The 22,901-nt window shown below is 42.4% G+C and overlaps 1 protein-coding gene across 2 annotated transcripts in view; it reads right to left on the bottom strand.

Annotated features, from left to right (window-relative positions):
- The window catches only part of arhgap20 (Rho GTPase activating protein 20), a 73,448-nt gene that overhangs the window by 4,584 nt on the left and 45,963 nt on the right, over nucleotides 1-22,901 (bottom strand). For both annotated transcript variants that reach the window (XM_034110030.2, XM_034110029.2), the window contains exons 5-14: nucleotides 21,488-21,529; nucleotides 21,244-21,328; nucleotides 21,022-21,099; nucleotides 19,973-20,039; nucleotides 18,924-19,121; nucleotides 11,290-11,480; nucleotides 9,703-9,867; nucleotides 8,392-8,501; nucleotides 7,588-7,777; nucleotides 1,231-1,345 (exon numbers count right to left, since the gene is read on the bottom strand). In XM_034110030.2, coding sequence (XP_033965921.1) covers nucleotides 1,231-1,345; nucleotides 7,588-7,777; nucleotides 8,392-8,501; nucleotides 9,703-9,867; nucleotides 11,290-11,480; nucleotides 18,924-19,121; nucleotides 19,973-20,039; nucleotides 21,022-21,099; nucleotides 21,244-21,328; nucleotides 21,488-21,529 — 1,241 coding nt within the window. The remainder of the gene's footprint in view (nucleotides 1-1,230; nucleotides 1,346-7,587; nucleotides 7,778-8,391; nucleotides 8,502-9,702; nucleotides 9,868-11,289; nucleotides 11,481-18,923; nucleotides 19,122-19,972; nucleotides 20,040-21,021; nucleotides 21,100-21,243; nucleotides 21,329-21,487; nucleotides 21,530-22,901) is intronic.

Here is a 22,901-nt window from a genome sequence, read left to right as displayed (position 1 = left end):
TTTTAAATCATGATTGATGATCAAGTGGTTAAATGGTAAATGGACTGTACTTATATAGCGCTTTATCCAGTCGTTAAGACCCCTCAAAGCGCTTGACATACTACATGTCATTCACCCATTCATACAGAGCAGTACCTTACTCTAGGACAGGGATGGGCAAATGGCGGCCCGGGGACCGCATGCGGCCCACACCTCCTCTTTTTACGGCCCTCAGATTAATTTATAAACAACCTAATTAATAAAAAAAATATATATATATATTTTTATTTGTAGTACTGATACCGTCCACTAGACTCCTAGTTACGTCGCGAGCTGCGTACATGATTTAGTTCGGCAGCCAAATACCGCAAAAATAATCTGTGACGCGTTTGTGTGTATTGTGTTTGTTTCCCGGGGCAACACTCACAAGAAACACCGGCTGTTGTTATGCCTGCTGTGACGTTTAGTTACCGCTTGTAATTATGCCGTTACAAACTTCAAAGTTGTATTTATCATCTGAATTTGGCGAAACAAGTTTTATATCCTAAAAACCAAGACTTTGTTTATTTGAAATCAGATGAAAACAAACTGTCACGGACCCTGACGTGTTATCTATGATTACTACGCTTTTCATTCATAATTTCAGCGGGAGGGAGGGGGAGCGGAGAGTGTCTTAGCTAGTTTCAAGTTAGACAACTACAATTACATACAATACATGCAATGTGTGTGTGTGTGTGTGTGTGTGTGTGTGTGTGTGTGTGTGTGTGTTCCAAGTGAATCTGCGGCCCCCTGGTGGCCAGTACATACATTATGTGGCCCCCACCACCATCCAAGTTGCCCATCCCTGCTCTAGGACCTAACATTCACACAGCGTTGGCCATGCCATCGGGAGCAACTCAGGGTTAAGCATCTCGCCCAAGGATACATCGACATGTTGACTTCACGGGCTGGGATCGAACCCACAACCTTCTGGTTGAAAGACGACCGCACTCCCTCGCAGCCACAGTCGCCCTTAATCAAGCAAATATTGTAAAAATGTTCACATTTTTAGATGTTCCTTTGTTGCTGTTTTGTTCGTAATCCATCATCTCCACATGTGTGCACCAGTGCCAGTAAAGTGATGATAGAGCGGAGCTGGGACTTTTTGCAGAAAGCCCCTCTGCAGACTTGGCCTCCATCTCTAAAACACATTTACCAGACTCATCCATTCCCTATTCATCTCCTTTCACACCCTCCGTCTCTCAGTCTCACCTGAGCCGTGGTCACTGCTGCTGCTCTTCTGGCTGAAGCTCCTGAACAGCGAGGTCACGTCTTCTCCCAGCACCATGGTGCAGTTCTCGATGAGGAGGCGGACCAGCTCACACACCTGCAGAGAGAAGCAGCGCCTGGTTAGAGACTAAACACTTTGGACTTTTCTTTGCTTTCCCTGCAGCTGCTGACCGTTCATCTTCATCGTTAAACAGTTGGCTGAAAGTGTAATAAGGTTATTGTTTATGCAGAGCTTCATGTGCTCTTGCAGTTTCTCAGGGATCCAGCAAGACATCTGCAGAAATTCAGCAAAAAGGAACACACACACACACTCACACACCCACACACACACATTTCCCCCCCTCCCTGGTGAGCATTTTGATATTGATCAAATGTAGATCTGATGCAAAACGTAAAAAAACATGTGTAGTACTTTTTCTGTAGGCTCGAATCATGACTTGGATAACTGTGTGATTTCAGCCCCAAACTAATTCAAAAGTTATGATATTTTGTGCGTTTATTTCCCATATTGCTGAGAAATGTTCCTCTTTGTTTGTTTCCACAGATTTCTGACCTTCAAAGTACACAAGCATTTGCATTCCTCAGCACTGAGAAAACTAAATCCTGCTTCCCGCTCCTGGACAATGTCCTGATGATGATAATACATGTGTTAGCTTTGATTATCTCTTGTTCAAATGTTTATTGAATGACCAAGAGACACATATCCAATGTTTATAACAGTAGCTTTTCTAAAACGTATCGTGTCTTATAAGATGATGAATGTTACTAAATCCTATTTAAGGTCAAATACACGCAATCCCCGCAAAAATGCCATTAAGGGATCAGGACACTTTTTAAATGGCCTTTTTTAAAGGGTCAGTTTAAGTAAAACATGCCGACGACAATGTCTGTGCTTTCAGGAAATTATCCACAGTTGGAACCCGTCCTCAAACAAATCACTTTACTTGGCGGAAAGCACCATCTTTTAAACTAAACAGATAAAAAAATGACTAAACACATGACGCGCAACGACACAAATAGTCGCCGGGCCACTCAGAGTCATATCCTCCGTGACTTGAAGTTTCCACTCAAATCTGTCGGTTGAGTTTAATAAATGACTTGTTTTTCCCGCCATGGCTGCATTACTGCGACGCTTTGCAAAACACACTGGAGACAAAACACACTTTTCAGGACCTAACTGTTGGTTTGTTTGCTGGGCCAGATGTCTGTGGTGCAGCTGTACAGTGTGGCGTCCGTATGGGTTGCATGACTCCGTGTTCAGAAGAAAAAAGGCTGAAAAAAACAGGGTTTTTTCTGCTGATTTTCAAGTTATAAAAGGTCTTAATTTCTAAAAGACAGCAAAGTGGCGCAAATAATAAAGCTTTTACGACTAAAATCAATTTGTTTCACTATTTTTTAAAGAACTACGTGCACTTTTCTTTATTCTAGCTTCAAACAAGTTGATTTATATTAAAAACGGGTTGAAGTCAGTTCAGTGCACTGTGGTTTTAGGTCGCATTTGAAGACTAAAAATACTTCCAATAATGGACCAGATTGGGGATTCAAATATGAAAGAAACATTTGACCTGACAGATGATGGGAGATGAGAGCTATTACATAACTTAATGAGTCCTTATTTTAGTATGCAGGGGAAGTTAATCTGTCATGGCTGTAACCAGAGAGCAAACGCAGCATTAACCTCCAGGCTTTATCCCCACGATTGTTCTTTAAATACCACTTGTGCTACGACTGCTGTGCGAAAGCCTGAGGACACATTTATTACTTGGATTAGGGTAATTCTCAGCTCTTCTGTCCATATCCTGCAGTTTCACTTACATAAGAAGCAAATGCATGCACACTAGGGCTGAACGATGAATCGATTTTAAATCGAAATTTTAAATTATGCGATTATGAAAGCGCAAAGCCTGCGATTTTTTTTTCCTTTATTTTTATTTTCTCCAATTATTATTATTTTATTTTTTTCCAATGTTTTTCTTCTTGTGTGTCAGTCATCCACACCAATCAGAAGTGATGTGCTCCACATGTACCAGCCATTGTTAATCAATCCGAATTGGCCCATGATAGAAGGTGATAGACAGATTGATCCAATCACCTGCCAAGTATTTTTGAAAGTGCCTGCCCTTTCCAAATGGCTTCCAATGGAGCTTTCCTAGATGATTTGGTGAAACAAAGCATCCGAGTCATTTTACAATAAACTTCCGTTGGGTCGCTTAAAAACAAATATCGCAATTCGATTCGCAATCGCAATATTTGTCAGAAAAATCGCAATTAGATTTTTCCCCAAAATCGTGCAGCCCTAATGCACACACGTCTCATCTCTCTGTAACATTCATCACTGCCTCCAACACTTGTAAAGGGGCCTTATTACGCTCATTCTGAGGCTCATATTTGTATTTTGTGACTTGTGAACTTTGGGATTTTAGCCTTTGCAGACCATTTACATGCACACAAACCTATATAACAGGCACATCTTAATATACATCATTTTCACTATCCGACTTCAGATACCAATAAGAAACAAAACAAGGAGGAATTTCAGTGATTCGCTTCAGGGGAGGTTGAATGTAACCAATTATCTTTGGGTGTGAAAAACCTGTTTGTGTTTACAGGTGAGATATTGTTACCCATAGATACTGCAGCCACTGTGACATCTGTCATCAGCGCACAATGACATTCCTCTGTCCGGTTCCTGAAGAACAGCACATCACCCGACAGGCATTTTAAAAGCATGTGTGTGTTAATCGATCCATAACTACAGGGGATATATAGTGTGCATGTTGGTATGTCCGACTTAAAGAGGCACACTGCTCCTGAGACACACCCAGGCGAAAAGGAAATCTCAGTTCTCTCATGAAAGGCTTCGTTCTGCTTCTGTCATTTTCAACACCAATAGGTCTTAAAACAGGGTCTAGCATATAAGTTAAGTTCATAACAAATATGCTTTCTTATATGCTTTCCATGCTGAATGTTGACAACAACAAATAAAAAAAAAATTTAAAGGAAGTACAATATATATTTCGATATTGTTATTTTGGATCCTCATTACCAATAAGTTATATCTATATATCCTTGGTTCTAATCAAATCAAAACATATAAAACAACACACATAACTTGCATACAAGTTTAAAAGAAACATGTCAAGACAAAAGTCCATTAAAAAACAAAAATCAAGTTGCATTACATCGTAGTTGTTCAGATGAATTATTATCCTTGGGTCTTAAAACCTGGCGTTTGGTGTTACGACAATTATTTTAGTAATTTGTCTATTGTTTTGACCACTTTCAATCTTTAGCCCCCCATCAGGTTTCCCTTTCAAAGTCTCTCTCTTGATTTCATATTTTCTTATCTACAGTAACACTCTCTTTCAATAAGGCGCTCTGTCCTCCTTCATCACTCAGTGAGCATTCCTCCCCGTCACTCTGCTCCGTGACACACAGTTACAACGAGCCTGCAGGCGTCCTTTCACTCGTCCATCAACGGGACATTCAGAACAGCTTCTTTTACCCAATGGGACGTTATCTTAAACTCTCCATCAACTTGTATGTGTGTCTCTGCCAATTCATAGTGTGTATATCATATGAAAGGAGGTTGGGTAAGATAAGATGGACTTTTATTAATCCCTCGTGGGGCAATTGTTTCTCATCCATCCTAGTAGGAGCAGTGTGCCGCCATTTTGAACAGCGCCCGGGGAGCAGTGTGGGGAACGGTGCCTTGCTCAGGGACACCTCGGTAGCACTCGGTCTTTCCGGGACTTGAACTGGTGACCTTCCAGTTGCCAAGCCAAGTCCCTATCGACTTCGCCACAGTGGAGTGGACTTATGTGTGACAGATGTGTGTGAGTGGTTAATGTCTGAGTATTTCCAAGGTCTTCAGTCAACAGACAGAAAACAAATATGTGTTTCTTCTACTGTATTATAGAAGAGTCCCTTTGATGAAAAAACAAAGTCCGAGAAACCAAACCTTCTTTTGAATGATTTGTCTCTCTGTCTCCATCTAAAGTATTACTCAAGCTAAAGCTGTATTTACCTCCTCAACAGCTAAGCCAAAAACATTTAAATCATAAGCTGCAGAAAAGAAGGAGGGAAACGGAGACTAAACTGAATTGGCTTAAACCGAGCGTTCACGTGTCTTCACCTCGCTGGTTTGCGTTGGCCGGCAGTATGACCGCAAGGAGGGAAATGTTGAAATCTAGTTGGGCTTTTTCCAGAAAAAGGCTGCCAACGCTCAGGCAGCACACACAAACATGCCGTGTGGGAGGGGAAGTGTTATCAGGGGAGTATTTATGAAAGAGATATTTAGGTATTTGTGGGAAGTGCTGGTATTTGTGCTGAAATGTGTGAGGGTTTTCAGTAACACGTTTGCTTCCACTAAAACACACACTTAGTCCCGTGACTCTGTAGGAAATTCTTTGAATGTTTTCTCAATGAACCACAACCACCTCAGAGCACACACATTCACATTGCTAAGATAAGCAAACCAGCCACCCACAGAGATAGTGTGCAACTCCAATACTGTAACTTTCCAGAAAGACCACATATTTCAAAACGATTATGATTCTTAGTGACAACATACCGGGCAGGGGGGCTTCCTCTGTGGGCTTTGGCTGCAGCCACTGGTGAGGAATTAAGTCATTTTTAGTTAGCCCTGCTTGCCAAGATGTGATGGAGAATGAATGATGGAGGAAAGGTTGCTTCACTTTTGAGTTAACTTTAGTTCACAAAAATACAAAATAAGAATAAAAGACCACTGAAAACGACTATTTTAACTCCAGTTAAACACATCTCCTGGTCACAAACGCTAAGTTATGTTTTAAAGGAGCCATATTATTCTCCTTTTGCGCCACTTCTGGGACATGTCCACGCTTTAATGTTCAAAAAGGGCTTTGTTCTCATACTGCAGCTTCTCTTTTCCCCCAAACGGGATACAACTTGACCATTTGTCATTTTTGTTGAGACAGATGTCTTGCCTTTGGACCGATTAAGGCTAGCTGTTCTCCCTTGTTTCTTATGCTAAGCTAAACAACACATTGAGCGGTGATCATAATCTTTTGAAGCTCTATGAACGAAAGCGTAGATAAAAAAATATCCACCTCAGAATACACTGAGGTGCCACAGGTGTGTGTGTGTGTGTGTGTGTGTGTGTGTGTGTGTGTGTGTGTGTGTGTGTGTGTGTGTGTGTGTGTGTGTGTGTGTGTGTGTGTGTGTGTGTGTGTGTGTGTGTGTGTGTGTGTGTGTGTGTGTGTGTGTGTGTGTGTGTCAGAGAGGCTTGCTGCTCCATGTGTAAACTGAGGAATTTAACACATGCAAGCTGCCTCAGCATGAGTGTGTACTTAGTGTGGTGTGGTGTGTGGTGTGTGTGTGTGTGTGTGTGTGTGTGTGTGTGTGTGTGTGTGTGTGTGTGTGTGTGTGTGTGTGTGTGTGTGTGTGTGTGTGTGTGTGTGTGTGTGTGTGTGTGTGTGTGTGTGTGTGTGTGTGTGTGTGTGTGTGTGTGTGTGTGTGTGTGTGTGTGTGTGTGTGTGTGTGTGTGTGTGTGAGAGAGACCAGGCACACACGAGTTTGACAGGCAGGCCAGTCATTCCCTGACACAGGTATACCGTGTGTGCACACGTGTCAGCACCGTAAATCTGAGCGCTGACCTCCACGCAGGAGCTGACCCCACACACACACATTCAACATATCACACACACACACACTCAGTCACGTTCACACGCTGATGATCACCCCTGAGCTAGAATCACACATTCTTTAACTCTGCTGAGCTTAGAATCACTGAGATTAGAGCAAGACTTGACAGCAAAGAGGAAAAGCTTAACAGTGTAATGCTGACTTACTCCCAAGCACACAGGGAGATGTGTGTAACTAGTTTACCACTTAGAGGATTACGTCGCCATTAAAGGGTTAGTTCTTCCAATTTACGATGAAAACATGCTTTCTGCGTACCTCTGGTGGTAACCATGGAGATAGCTTTACATTCTAATTGTATTTATATAGCCTAATATCACATATTTCACATTTCTCAGGGTGCTTTGCAGTTTGTACAGCATGCAATACTGTCTGTCCTTAGCAGAGGGTGTAGAAGTACTCAGATCTTGTACTTAAGTACGTAGAAGTACCAGAGTGTAGGAATACTTTGTCACAAGTAGAAGTAAAAAGGTATTACCATCAAAATATACTGAAAGTACCAAAAGTAAAAGTACTCGTTCTGCAGATTGTGTGTGTGTGTGTGTGTGTGTGTGTGTGTGTGTGTGTGTGTGTGTGTGTGTGTGTGTGTGTGTGTGTGTGTGTGTGTGTGTGTGTGTGTGTGTGTGTGTGTGTGTGTGTGTGTGTGTTCCTCCTTACCTTTTTGGTGCCCTCCCCCTCCATCTCGGGGGTGCTCGGCGCTGGAGCCCCAAGCATGCTGGGAGCGATGCAGACGGACAGGTTGAAGGCGTTCATCTGGTTGTCGTGGGCGTTGCCTTGGATACAGTGCAGCACGGCGATCACATGACGCAGCAGCAGCAGGTTGTCGCTGGGCAGGAGCTGCAGCAACCTTAAGGGGAGAAGGAAAGGAAGTAAGGACAGAAAGTAAGGAGAGAAGGTTAAGATGGTACGAGATGTAATACACGGGAATGTAATGACTAGAGCGATCCTCAAACACTTCTTGTTCTCACTGTGTGTGTGTGTGTGTGTGTGTGTGTGTGTGTGTGTGTGTGTGTGTGTGTGTGTGTGTGTGTGTGTGTGTGTGTGTGTGTGTGTGTGTGTGTGTGTGTGTGTGTGTGTGTGTGTGTGTGTGTGTGTGTGTGTGTGTGTGTGTGTGTGTGTGTGTGTGTGTGTGTGTGTGTGTTGGCTGGTCTCCACAGGAATTTCTCCACACACGTTTCCAAAGTTGCTTTAATGTTACTTGTTTTTGTTTTCCTGCGCAAGAGGAATGCGGCTTGTTACATCTGGAACTGACTCGTCCTCTTTCCCTGTCTTTCTGTTCCCCTCTAGGAAAAGCAGTGTGTAATTGAAAGGAAAAGCCGCATTTATTCATTTAACTCGTCACAAATAACGCACGTCTGTATGACTTGTTGTGTCCGTTGTGCTCGACATAAAACACACAGTATTATTTGGTGTATTGAACTTTGAACAAGCATCAGAATGTGCCTCCAGAAGAGATCTTACCTTTGGACAGCTCGTGTCCTCTCCTCTCCCGCCTCCCCCTCCATCACATCCATCCACCGCTCGTACAGATCCACACACAGCAGGCTGCCCGGGATGTTCCTCAGGAAGTCCTGGATGCAAACATGAAAAGAGATCAAGTATCAAGAACTGAGTAATCACTTAGTCTCAAATGCATTGCCTGCCTTGCCTTTGCACACCCTGCATCTTTACATGTGGACATTATATATAAAGACCTGCATACTGCTGGTGTATTTCCTCTTAATTCATGCCACAATCAGAGCAACCTTCCTTGAGTACATGAACACAAGTTCAGATGCACCTAAAGCAATGTTAAATCTATGCTTTAAGTGCCACAGACATGAGGCCATCGGGTCCATAAGCACCTCGAGGAATTCACAGAAATAGCCATCAAGGCTATAAGGTCAAGAAGGGAAGAAAGCATGCTGTCAAGAGCATATGGAAACTAGGGCAAACATATAGTTCATCCTGAGGGCATGACCCAAAAAAGGTTCATATATATTCAAATATTCTGTTTAACCTAATCCTATTGTTGATATATTAATTTTCAATTACATTTGTATTCTTATCATCTCATAATTACCCGTCCTATCCTATATTTCACTCTCATACAGTAGCTGGAGCTGCTTTGACACCTGCAGGGATCAATACAGTGTTATCTTACCTTGTCTAAATACCGTTAGTAATTGAGAACATGTATCCAGTTTCCTGGGGTTTTACTTAACTTTAACGATTTAGTTTTTGGCATCAGGAAATGTCCTTTCAATGCACTAATTGTTTAACAAAGGACAATCCGTGTCCAGGTGAAGTCCAGCAGGGCAGTGAGATGAATCAGCACCGTGTTGAAGCCCATGCTGTGTGTGTGGGTGTGTGTGCGCGTGCGTGCGTGCGTGCGTGCGTGCGTGCGTGCGTGCGTGTGTGTGTGTGTGTGTGTGTGTGTGTGTGTGTGTGTGTGTGTGTGTGTGTGTGTGTGTGGATGCTGGACAATGTGGCACCTTGTGGGTTTGCCTGGCAGCTCTGCAGAGACAGATTATCCTGTCTGGACTTCTGTGATTTTGGACGCACATCAGTCGCTCCTCCTGCTCGCTGTTGTCTGCTTTCAAACCAGTGCAGTGTGTGTGTGCGTGTGCATGTGTGCGTGTGCATGTGTGTGTGTGTGTGTGTGTGTGTGTGTGTGTGTGTGTGTGTGTGTGTGTGTGTGTGTGTGTGTGTGTGTGTGTGTGTGTGTGTGTGTGTGTGTGTGTGTGTGTGTGTGTGTGTGTGTGTGTGTGTGTGCGTGTGTGTGTGTTTTACCTTGAGGACAGCAGCGATGACGAACACAGACTGGTGTGTGATCTCGGGGTCTTCGCTCCCACTGTCCACGCGGTCCCTCAGCTCCCGGCAGGCTTTGGCCCCGGCGGACCTCCTGAAGATGCCCCGTGTGTACGGCCCCTCCAGGAACAGGAACACCAACATGTCCTGCAGGGATCACATCATCCTTTTAGTAATGTTCGGAATATTTTCGAACAAGACAGAGAAATTAGCAGCTCTACGCAGCTCTTAACTCAAAAGCTTGAGCGAGCAACTGTCAGAGCACAAATGCTCTTTGCTGCTAATACCATGAAATGCTTAAGGGCTTATTCGCTCAGAAAGTCCAGCCATGTTTTAAACCAAAGGAAATTAAAGGATTTACGGACTAAGTGAATTTAGCTTGACCCTGACATTTGTTTTTACATTTTTGATTTCCTAGAATCAGATTTTCTTGTGCAAATAAAATTCATCTAAATTCATTTCTGCCACTTCAAATGGGTTTTATTAGAGCGTTAGTACTGGAGACGTGAGCGAGCGATTTGTTGTATTCACTTGCAGGAATCAGAGGATTGTGTAAAGTATCGTGGAACAAGGAGCCAATTACCAAGTCAGAAACTAACTAGCCATGTAGACTCAGTGAGGTCCTTCCTAAAAGGTTTCACCACATGATCAGAAAGGAAACATGTTTTGTTGAGTGTAGAAAATGGATTGCTTATTCAACAGATTGGGATTTCACTTCTCATGCAACCCAAGCTCGTCAATGATTTCTTTAATTTAAGGGGTCATTACCAACAAAACAGTAATTACATAAAGTCGTGAAAGCAAACCCTCTACTGTCCATATGACTAGATAGAGGTGGGAAATAACTAAGTGCATTGACTCAAGTACACTACATTTATCTTGGACCTAGCAGATTTGTATCAATAATTTAAAATCTAATCAAGTGTTGAATCAGACTTTAGTTCCACCTGGAGTAAATCCACCAGCTACCCTGCAGTCTGCAAAGTCATTCAAACTAGCTGCACCTTCACCAGCTTTGAGAACACTTTCATGATCAATCATTATAAAACATATATATTATTCTGAAATGGACCAATCTGCACAATGACTACTTTTACATTTGGTACTTTAACTTTATTTTGATGAGACTCTACTTTTACTTGAGTAACATTTTGAATGCAGGACCTTTCCTTGTAACAGAGTATTCCTACACTCTGGTACTTTTACTTAAGTACAATAACTGAGTACTTCTTCCACCTCTGCTAAGGACAGACAGTATGATATGCTGTACACACTGCAAAGCACACTGAGAAAATGTCTAATGTGCGATATTGAATTTTAAGCTATCTTGGGAGAATGAACCCTTTAATGGCGACGTAATGCTTGGGAGTAAGTCAGCATGAAACTGTTAAGCTTTTCCTCTTTCCTGTCAACTTTGACTTGTAACACAGTATTCCTACTCTCTGGTACTTCTACTTTCACTCAAGTACAATATCTGAGTAAATCTCCCTTTCCCTAAAAACACTCTGACCCCTCCAGGCGGGACCCTGACCACTCCCTCTGGCCTCACGTGACCTTGACTCGACTCACCATGACAGGCTTGGGCAGGCCGTGGTCTGGAGAGCAGACGGAGCTCAGGGGGCGCCCGAACAGGCGACCCTGAGTTGGGGAGAGGGAGGTGGGGGAGAGGGGGAGGCCGTCCAGCTGCGTGTTGGAGCCTCTCCAGAAAGGCCAGTTGATCAGAGACCTCTTCCTCTTAAAGGACTTCTGCTGACCAGGCTCTGTGGGGGGGAGAAGAGGAAGAGGTGGTTTCAGACACCATCAGATTGCTGCTGCTTGAGTAATGCATGTGGAAGTCACCACGTCCGCTAATGCTCGGTGATTACCAAACTGCAAATGTAAAGGTTTCGTTTTAGAGATCTGGGGTTAGCTTAGAGTAGAGTAGGTTAGCTTAGAGTAGAGTAGGTTAGATTTGAGTAGAGTATGTTAGCTTAGAGTAGAGTAGGTTAGCTTAGAGTAGAGTAGGTTAGCTTAGAGTAGAGTAGGTTAGCTTAGCTTAGAGTAGGTTATCTTAGAGTAGAGTAGGTTAGCTTAGAGTAGGTTAGCCTAGAGTAGAGTAGGTTAGCTTAGAGTAGGTTATCTTAGAGTAGAGTAGGTTAGCTTAGAGTAGAGTAGGTTAGCTTAGAGTAGAGTAGGTTAGCTTAGAGTAGAGTAGGTTAGCCTAGAGTAGAGTAGGTTAGCTTAGAGTAGAGTAGGTTAGCCTAGAGTAGAGTAGGTTAGCTTAGAGTAGGTTAGCTTAGAGTAGAGTAGGTTAGCCTAGAGTAGAGTAGGTTAACTTAGAGTAGGTTAGCTTAGAGTAGAGTAGGTTAGCTTAGAGTAGGTTAGCTTAGAGTAGAGTAGGTTAGCTTAGAGTAGGTTAGCCTAGAGTAGAGTAGGTTAGCTTAGAGTAGAGTAGGTTAGCTTAGAGTAGAGTAGGTTAGCTTAGAGTAGGTTAGCTTAGAGTAGAGTAGGTTAGCTTATAGTAGAGTAGGTTAGCTTAGAGTAGGTTAGCTTAGAGTAGAGTAGGTTAGCTTATAGTAGAGTAGGTTAGCTTAGAGTAGGTTAGCTTAGAGTAGAGTAGGTTAGCTTAGAGTAGGTTAGCTTAGAGTAGAGTAGGTTAGCTTAGAGTAGAGTAGGTTAGCTTAGAGTAGAGTAGGTTAGCTTAGAGTAGGTGGTGAATTGTTTCGCAGTAAGACTTTAGACTTTTTCAGCATGCTCATGAATGCTTGGTCTGTCCACTAAACTTTGACAAAATATTCACACACTTAAAACATGTAGGTGGGATAGAGCAAGACACCAATAAGACGGGGACAGAAAGACAGAGGAAGAAAGAACCATTGACTCAGAATTTGGGATAAACATATGTAGCCATGCCCCCACCTAAGAGCACCATTTCATTTAAGAGGTGTGTGTGTGTGTGTGTGTGTGTGTGTGTGTGTGTGTGTGTGTGTGTGTGTGTGTGTGTGTGTGTGTGTGTGTGTGTGTGTGTGTGTGTGTGTGTGTGTGTGTGTGTGTGTGTGTGTGTGTGTGTGTGTGTGTGTGTGTGTGTGTGTGTGTGTGTGTGTGTGTGTGTGTTACACATGCATGTATGGGGCTCTGTGTGTCTCTGCAGACTTGTGACTGTGTGTCACTTGTTAAACATTTGCTTGGCGGTGCTCCTAAGTCACGCTGTCTGTCTGCAGGTCTGTCTGCGTCTGTCTGCAGGTCTGTCTGCAGGTCTGTCTGCGTCTGTCTGTCTGCGGGTCTGTCTGCGTCTGTCTGCAGGTCTGTCTGCAGGTCTGTCTGCAGGTCTGTCTGCGTCTGTCTGTCTGCGGGTCTGTCTGCGGGTCTGTCTGGGGGTCTGTCTGCAGGTCTGTCTGCAGGTCTTTCTCCAGGTCTGTCTGCGTCTGTCTGCAGGTCTGTCTGCAGGTCTGTCTGCGTCTGTCTGCAGGTCTGTCTGCAGGTCTGTCTGCAGGTCTGTCTGCGTCTGTCTGCAGGTCTGTCTGCAATTCGTGCCTCGAAGGTGCGTTCAGGAGAATGTGAAACAAACATCTACTGTTTGTCTTTATTTTAAAATGAAGCACGCAAACCTGTGTCAGCTTTATGCAACAGACTCTTTAAAGACACGAAACATCTGCAGACTTCGGTGTCTGAAATGTGATGATTTACGGCTTTGCTCACACAAAAAGGATGGGGAATGTCACCTTGTGCTAAATGTAAGTTGTATTGGCTCATTTTAACAATGTGAATTCCTCGCGTGAATTCACATTCCTCGCGTAGAAAGCGATCGAATACACACATTGACAATCACAGAACTAATCTGGAATTGTACTCTGAATTGAAACGACTCTAAAACACATGTCTGAACTACTGGTGAGGTCTGAAAGTTTGCACAGGCTGCAATACATGTTAAAGAGCCGATGCAGGGACATTTTAATGCAACAACTTCAACACCAGAAGTCTTCACATAATTACATTAAGACTTGTCTCCAAGGGTGGGACTCTGACAAGGATTCCTGCCGTGGGTGGAGGACCCAAAAGAGCGATCTAAATATGTAGCATTCTTCACAAATAACTCATTATTTAACGATCTGTCGTGGCGCCGTGCCCAAATACACTCGGGAACAAAGTTCAACAGTAACAGAATAACGGGGCTGCTCACAGCGGGCTTCGCCATCATGGAAAAAAACATGACCTGGCTGTAAAAAACAGGCGTTATATCAATACAGCTTTCTAATCAGGGAATAGTTTGAGGACGGAGGAAGTGGACTGCTTGTTGACATTATCCTAGAATCTCTTGATGTCTTTTTGTTATGGTTTTAGAAAGAATTGATTAACATTGTCACAAGGATGAGATACCAGATCGGAATATTTGATGGACCTCTTTATTTTTTATAATTTCCTCCGCAAAAATAAACAAACTTTCTCAGTTTTTCCACATTCACCTCCCATCGTGAATCACATGACATGAAGACTTTTGGCTGCTGGAAATCTGAACAGAACATCTTGGACCTCTTCCTGCAGCGGTGTGGACGCAATCTTACATTACATTTCTTGCAATAAGTTTGTGAGTTGGACTGGGTATAGAAATAAAATCGGCTGAAATGTGTGCACACATTCATGACTGTTATGTACCATATGATGTTTTATGCACATTACATGTCACTTGTTAGACGCTTTTATCCAAAGCTTACTTACTCAATACTGTGGACAATCTCCACAAGAGCAATTTGGGGTGAAGTGTCTTGCCCATGGACACAACGACATGCTGACTGAAGTGGGGTTTGAACCTGTGACCCCCTGATCCCAACACACAACCCACTGCGCCACACGCCTCCTTGTGCACGGAGGTTTTTGTCAAACTGTATTTGAGAACTATTGTTAACTGAAAAAGGAGTCACTACTGAATTGTTCTATTGGCTAGCGCTCCAAGTCATCGCACTTGATAGTCTAAGGGGCGGGACATCTCTAAGCGGTTGACCAATCACAACAGAGCCAGCCAGCGAACCAATCAGAGCAGACTGGGCTCTGGTTTCAGACAGAGGGTGAAAAGATACAGGCAGTATGAGAAAAATAAAGAGCTTTTTGAACATCAAAGCATGGAGACATGTCCAGTAGAGACACTACACACAGATATGAACCCAAAAAGGAGCACAATATGTCTTCTTTAAAGACAAATGGGTCAATCGAAGGGACATACTGTTTGCCTCCAGTCAATCATGGGTTTTTGGACATTTGGTCACAGCCGCGGAGATAACTCAATGCAATCTCTGGCACACATGCAGTATGTTGAAACGGACCGATCTGGCAGCAAATTGGAAAACAACATCTCCAAAGATTTATTTTACATTATTTTTGCAACATTCAAGGGATCATTTACTGCGGGTTAGTTGAGAATAAATGGTCCTGCCATGGCTCCATCCCAACAAACACACACGGTGGTTGGCTCTGGGACGGCGTGAACGATTAGGGGCTCTATGGTGGCAGGCTGGTATGGAGCGGTTGCGTAAGACGCTGTTATGCTTGAAGCAAAGGAATCTGAGGCGAAGCTTGTGGTTGGCAAACTGCAGCCTCCACACACTTTTTTCTCCTCGACTTGTTTTCCTCTAAAGCTCACCCCCTTTTTTTCCACCCAGGTCCCCCGTTACTCATCCTAGTTCCTGTCCTCTTGTTTTTCTTTCACATTTTTCTGTCCCTCTCGCCTTTGACGTCCCCTTTTCCATGTGTCCCTCTGTGCATTCTTCCCTCTTTATCTGTTACATTCTGCTGTTTCTTTTTCCTTCACCTCCGCTGGCCTTCAGACTTACTCAATAGCTGCGTCATCTCTTTTCCCTTTCCACCTTCCTATTCCCACCCTCATCCATCTCTTCTGGGCTCTCTTCCCCTTTGTCTGTGTGATGTTGTTCTTGTTCTGACACTGTGTCTCTCCTAACCCCCGCTGTAACCCCTGCTCCGCTAACATCTCCTTTCCCACCGTTCTCCTCGACTCCTTCTCTTCTTCCCAAAACGATTCATCCTCACAACAATAACACGACAAAAATGACCACCAACAAAGTGAGATGTTTACGAAGGTCACAGAGAACTTTCTGTTCTGCATTAATACTTCTGTATCCTCGTATTTCTTCTTGTGGTTTCAAACAGAACGGGTTCCTGGCACTGACCAACCACCTATTTGAGAACTTGACTGGCATGTTGATGAACATTTAACAACACATTAGTGTTGCACGGTGTACCGATACTTGAAAGGTACCGCGATACCCTGCCGTTAAAAACGGTACGATTCCTCCATTTCATTAGTATCGGTACTTTAAGAATGACGGGGGAACTCCCGTGAAAAAACGCCGTTTAATAAGAGCCGTGTGTGTTCAGCGCTCTGCTTCCACTCCCTGCACTGCAGCCGTGCCTGCAGTCCCGCCCCTCTCAAGCAGCTCTAAGTGCCTCCCCTCTCTCGTGCACGCGGCCACGCGCTAGCTGCCAGAGCATGTGAGAAAACGAGAAGCATGGCTGCAAGTGGGAGTGCAACTGCCGCTGCGCCTCGGCTTGTTGACAAAAAAGACGCCAGAAGTCTGTGAACGGGCCGTTCAGGTGTTCAGAGCAGAGCTTCCTGTCGGAGCAGCAGAGCGTGATCTGCACTGAAAAGTTTTTCTGTCGCAATATTATCGTTGAGCAAACTTAACTAGCAAACTAGCATCACTATCTGCTAACGTTAGCTTTAGCCTTCGTTTTCTATTAGTTTTTTTCATAGGCTATAAACGGAGGTGGTATAAGTAGCCTATATATCTTGTACTTGAGTAAAAGTAGAAGTACCCAGGTCTTGTACTTGAGTTAAAGTAGAAGTACCAGAATGTAGGAACAATCCTGCAATTAAAATGTTCCTCAAGTAAAAGTATTAAAGTAGCGACAGTAAAAGTAGTCATTGTGCAGATTGGTCCATTTCAGAATAATATATATGATATGTTTTATAATGATTGATCATGAAAGTGTTCTCAAAGCTGGTAAATGTGCAGCTAGTCTGAAGTACTTTGTAGACTGCAGGGTAGCTGGTGGATTTACTCCAGGTGGAACTAAAGTCTGCTTTAACACTTGATTATATTTCACATCATTCATCCAGATCTGTGAAGTAACTAAAGGGATTAAATACATGTAGTGGAGGAAAAGTACACCATTATTTCTGAACTGTAGTGGATTAGAAGTACAAAGTAGCAAAAGAAACATTGAAATACTTAAATAAAGTACAAGTATCTCAAAATTGTACCCAAGTAGTACTTGAGTTTATGAATTTAGTTACTTTACACCAGTGGCTATAAAGATAGAAAGACTAAGCCTTGCACAGAGGCATGAAAATACATTTTCAAAATGCTCAACAGTGCTGCCAAAATGTTAAACTCACTGCTACACAATTAAAATAATGTGACTCTTTGGCGTTTCTGTTCTTAGTAACACTGCTGCTTTAGTTGTTCTGCTAAAATCATCTGTTATTCCTAATTTTAAAGCCGATATTCCGTGTTTCCCTTTTTTTAAGAAAAGTATCGAAAAAGAATCGGAATCGCAATTCTTGACTTGGTATCGGTATCGAAACCAAAATGTTGGTATCGTGACAACACTACAACACATACTGTCACAGTAGCTTTATGCCTAATTTGTTCCCACAGATTTTTAAACCGCAATTGCTGACATTTAAAAAAAAAAAAAAAGGACATATTTTGCTCATTTTCAGGTTGATATCAGTACGTAGTGTCTCTACTTTAAAGAGTCCTCTCCTGCTCATGTTCAAGTGTATATCAGTATGTAGTGTCTCTACTTTAAAGAGTCCTCTCCTGCTCATGTTCAAGTGTATATCAGTATGTAGTGTCTCTACTTTAAAGAGTCCTCTCCTGCTGATGTTCAGGTGTATATCAGTATGTAGTGTCTCTCCTTTAAAGAGTCCTCTCCTGCTGATGTTCAGGTGTATATCAGTATGTAGTGTCTCTACTTTAAAGAGTCCTCTCCTGCTGATGTTCTGGTGTATATTAGTATGTAGTGTCTCTACTTTAAAGAGTCCTCTCCTGCTGATGTTCAGGTGTATATCAGTATGTAGTGTCTCTACTTTAAAGAGTCCTCTCCTGCTGATGTTCAGGTGTATATCAGTATGTAGTGTCTCTACTTTAAAGAGTCCTCTCCTGCTGATGTTCAGGTGTATATCAGTATGTAGTGTCTCTACTTTAAAGAGTCCTCTCCTGCTGATGTTCAGGTGTATATCAGTATGTAGTGTCTCTACTTTAAAGAGTCCTCTCCTGCTGATGTCCGGGTGTATATCAGTATGTAGTGTCTCTACTTTAAAGAGTCCTCTCCAGCTGATGTCCGGGTGTATATCCGTATGTAGTGTCTCTACTTTAAAGAGTCCTCTCCTGCTGATGTTCAGGTGTATATCAGTATGTAGTGTCTCTACATGTCTCCATGCTTTAATATTCAGAAAGCTCTTTATTCTTCTCATACTGCCTGTGCTGCAGCACCTCTTTTCCCCCTCTGTCTGAAACCAGAGACCAGTCTGCTCTGATTGGCTAGCTGGCCAGCTCTTCTGTGATTGGTCAGAGGCTTAGAGATATCCCGCCCCTTAATCACGTACAATGCGTTGGCGTCTTTGCAGACCAATTACATGCAACTATATAAAGGAAAGGGAAAACCCCAAAAAGCATAATAGGGCCTCTTCAGCACTTAATGAGGGAAGTTTGGTAATTCTTTTTTAGGAAGACAAAATGAAATGTCTTTTTATTCACACAAGACCACAAACCCAGCAGGTATGTAGGCTTCAGTATTCCAGGGTTTGGTTTTTATTTAAAAAAAAAAATGTAAGGCCTTTTTTGCCTTGTACAATTCTGGCATCTCACATGACGAATAAATATTCATCAGTTTCGTTTAAACTCGTCTCTACAAGTTAAAATTGCTTTCACAACTGGAATGCGTTACTGTTCTTTTCCTGAAATACATTTCCTTTCTTTGGAAAAATGTCTCATGTGGCCTTGGGAAAATAGTCTGACCTCCAAAAGAGAACTGCAGTATTGTTGCCATGCCGGCCTAAACGTCACTGTTTTTATTTTGTTGTTTACTTTATGTTGTTGTTGTTTTGTCTCAACCATTTTACTCTGTAGCACTTTGAGTTGTGTTTACTCAAATGAAAAATGCGCTTATAAATAAAATGGATTATTATTATTGACCATCCGTCTTACCTAAAAGTGAAGTCTGTCCCGGGGTCACTTTGCTGTGTTTGAGGATGAACTGGCACTGGGTGTCGGGGGGGAGACACTGGTCCAGCAGCAGAACGCCTGGAGAGTCTGTGGGAGTCGATGGATCCCTCCCTGCCCCCCCCACGCTGCTCGTCCCGTCCCGAATGTGGCTCATCTTAATGCTGAAGGGAAACTCGTGGCCTGAAAGAGAGGGTCCGGGGGTTAGAGGGTCCGGTATGTGCATGAGTCAAGGGAGAAAATATGTAATGAAATAAGATGATTTATGGAACATTAGCATATGTCTGAAGCATTAACGTGAGGTTAAGTAGATTTTAAATATTTAGAAACATTAATATTTAATTATTATTATAGTTTACTTTTCTTTTTTTAATATGTTTTTTAGTAAGTCATATTTGAGTTATTATCATAATTGTGTTATTATTATTATGATTTATATCAGGTTAGCTTTTTACTTCAGCATTATTGTGATTTAAGACTTTAGTTGATGTTTTTGTGTTGTGTTTTTTTCCTGACTTTCAATGTGGAAAATTAAAAACAACAATGGTAACAAATGGAAGAAAATATGATTTATATCAGAATTTGTTCCATGCAGAAAAGAGTCAGCGGTCTGTTGTTGGGGAATTCAGTGGGAACTACAGAACAAAAGATATGGTTACAAAAAATTCTCGGAAATACCAATGTGTCACTAACTGCTGTGAAATGCTTCCAGATGTTCAGTTGTTGGCGGACTGCTGATGCTGTAGTAACCCCCGCTGTGTGTAATCTCTACATTAGTACTGACTGTTTTTTTTAGCATCAACAGAAAGATGAGACGGGTTGTTTTTTGCTGAACTTTAATGAATTTATAAAAGATGCATACATGCAGATTTGTGAGAATACCAAGTCTTATAATCCTACACCACTGAAGGCAGAAAAGCATCTTAAAGGGAAAGGGAAATAGACTATAGTGAATGGAGTATTTTCCTTTTAAACAGTCTGATCGTGTTTTTAAGGGAATGATTAAATAACAATATCTATGTCACGGGACTCACCAATGAGAGGGTACGGAGGGTCGTCCTTACTGGAGCTCACCCACAACCTGTGGTCTTTTTCGCAGCCCTAGACCCAGAGAAGGAGAATCAGGATTAACAATATATAATGCTTACATTTCAATGAAATTACTTGTCTGTGTATTTTCCGGATTGTGTCAAGGTACCTACAGGTCTGATGTAAGGAAAACCACTACAAATGCTTATATTACAAACAATCCTGATGTATTTTCAAATTGTAATGAATGAAAGGCTAAAATTGGTGAAATTTCCCTCAAAACACTTGTGTTACAAATGGTTCTAAAACATTATAAGTCGTGGGAAAAAGTCAAAATTCCATTACTTTGTTAACATGCTTCACGCTTTGTTAGGACAGACTGAAATTAATACTTTCATCTAGTAAACGTAGATTAAACAAAGCCTATTTTATGTCCATACTTGTACTGTGCTTAAAATGAATTTCTTTAAAGGTGGGGTAGGTAAGTTTCAGAAACCGGCTCGAGTGCACTACTATTTGAAAGTACACAGCCGAAAAGAATCTGCCCCTTCCTTCAGACTTCCATCAGAGCACCTCCTCCAACACACATGAACGCGCACATGACGTCAGCAGACTGGGGAAAGTGGCCGCCTGTTGCTGGCGAGTCATTGAAGTACTGCTGCAATGCACGCCCAATGAGGGCACGAGATACATTTGTGCGTGCACGAGATGGAAGGCTGACAGACAGGGCGGCAATCCAATCAACCGATTGGTTGTACTTTTTACAGTACCACGTCTTCCACAGATGACATTTTTTTATGGATTTTTTGTCAAAGCACTTCAGATATTCATTGCTATCGGGATGTTAAGAGCATTCCATGGAATATAACAAAAAGTGTATCTCGAGCCGGTTTCTGAACCTTTAAACATTCCTTCATCCAAACAAAGTTAAAAACAATTCCAAACCTTATTTCTACCGTGCCAAAATGAAAAGCTCTGGTCGAGGCTACTTTAAATAACATCTAAGCGCAGTCACTTGTAATCCAGTTGAGCATCAGCAGCGGTCTTCACTCACCGAAATGCCAAACTGCAGCAGAGCCATGCGGATGACATCAGAGGTGCTGTCAGCGTGGCTGACCGCAAGCGTTTTGGCCTGTTGGAAAACGTTGTGGACACATTAGGGACATTTGTAGTTGGTTGTGCGTTACATAAGTAGCAGCACTGCCGGTGATGTCATTAATTATCCACTTAATGTGGACTTGGAAAAAAATCACAACGGAAAGAGAAAAAAGCTTACATATGCACAATTTCCAATATCCTTTGCAAAAATCTTCAGAGGGATGGTCTTGGGGTCGTCCTTATCTTTTCCCTCAAGTATCCGACTGCAGGGAAACACAAAGAAAGACGTAAATAACAGTGTTACATTGGATAGAAAATCATGTGACCAAAATAGCACTCTTATATATCCCCTTAAGGAAAATGTGATTTGAAAGCTGAACTACTGCACCAAAACAAAGCATTGCAGAGTCAAAACCAATTACCTTTTGATGAGTGCAAACCACTTGTCCTTGTGCTCTTCGGAGCTAAAGAGGATAAAATATGGGGATTAAAAAACATAATCAGAGGAAATCATGTAAAAAGCAACTGTCTGTTGTTCTCTGTTATGTAACTTCCCCTGGTTTGAACCGCAGACTTCACCCCGAGCTACGACTGGATTCTTTCTCATGCGAAATGCAATGAGTGTGAATTACTTTGAATGCATGTATGGCAAAGAGGAAGCTGCAAAGATATAGCCCAGAATAAATTAATGTATATGTCGTGCATGTGCTTCAGTCTAACTGCAGTTTGATTGATTGTCTTGTCTTTTGCACAAAAGGGTTTAGGGAGTTTGCGTTTGCGTGTTCAGTTATCAGTTCCCTTTACGATGTAAACCTCAGAACAAAGTGTACTCTTGTTTGAATTGACTCAGAGAGGCATCATAGAAAATATGTTTAGTACACTGAACAAAAATATAAACGCAACACTTTTGTTTTTGCTCCCATTTTTCATGAGATGTACTCAAAGATCTAAAACATTTTCTATATACACAAAATAACCATTTCTCTCAAATATTGTTCAAAAATCTGAAAAAATCTGTGATAGTGAGCACTTCTCCTTTGCAGAGATAATCCATCCCACCTCACAGGTGTGGCATATCAAGATGCTGATTAGACAGCATGATTATTGCACAGGTGTGCCTTAGGCTGGCCACAATAAAAGGCCACCCTGAAACGTGCAGTTTTGCTTTATTGGGGGGGTCTGGGGGGGTCCGAAAACCAGTCAGTATCTGGTGTGAGGGGTAGGGTTAGGGTTAGGGTAATGTTGTGAATCGAGTGGCCTGTGTTCGTCGTCCATTACATACGCCTGCCCATACCATAACCCCACCATCACGGGCCACTCGATTCACAACATTACCCTAACCCTACCCCTACCCCTCACACCAGATACTGACTGGTTTTCGGACCCCCCCAATAAAGCAAAACTGCACGTTTCAGAGTGGCCTTTTATTGTGGCCAGCCTAAGGCACACCTGTGCAATAATCATGCTGTCTAATCAGCATCTTGATATGCCACACCTGTGAGGTGGGATGGATTATCTCGGCAAAGGAGAAGTGCTCACTATCACAGATTTTTTCAGATTTGTGAACAATATTTGAGAGAAATGGTTATTTTGTGTATATAGAAAATGTTTTAGATCTTTGAGTTCATCTCATGAAAAATGGGAGCAAAAACAAAAGTGTTGCGTTTATATTTTTGTTCAGTGTATGTCTGCCAAGAATAGTTGTCATGCAATGCCAGCAGACATAATAAACAAAGTTATATAAGAGGAAATTAAGTTGTCACTCTATTGTTGTGAAAAACAATGTGCTATCTTTACAATGTATCGATGTTATTACTCGTTCCTATTTCCTTATAT

Source organism: Pseudochaenichthys georgianus, chromosome 21 (assembly GCF_902827115.2).
Source record: "Pseudochaenichthys georgianus chromosome 21, fPseGeo1.2, whole genome shotgun sequence".
NCBI lineage: Eukaryota > Metazoa > Chordata > Actinopteri > Perciformes > Channichthyidae > Pseudochaenichthys > Pseudochaenichthys georgianus.
The sequence above is the reverse complement of the archived record's forward strand: the minus strand, read 5'-3'. Positions and strand labels throughout refer to the sequence as shown.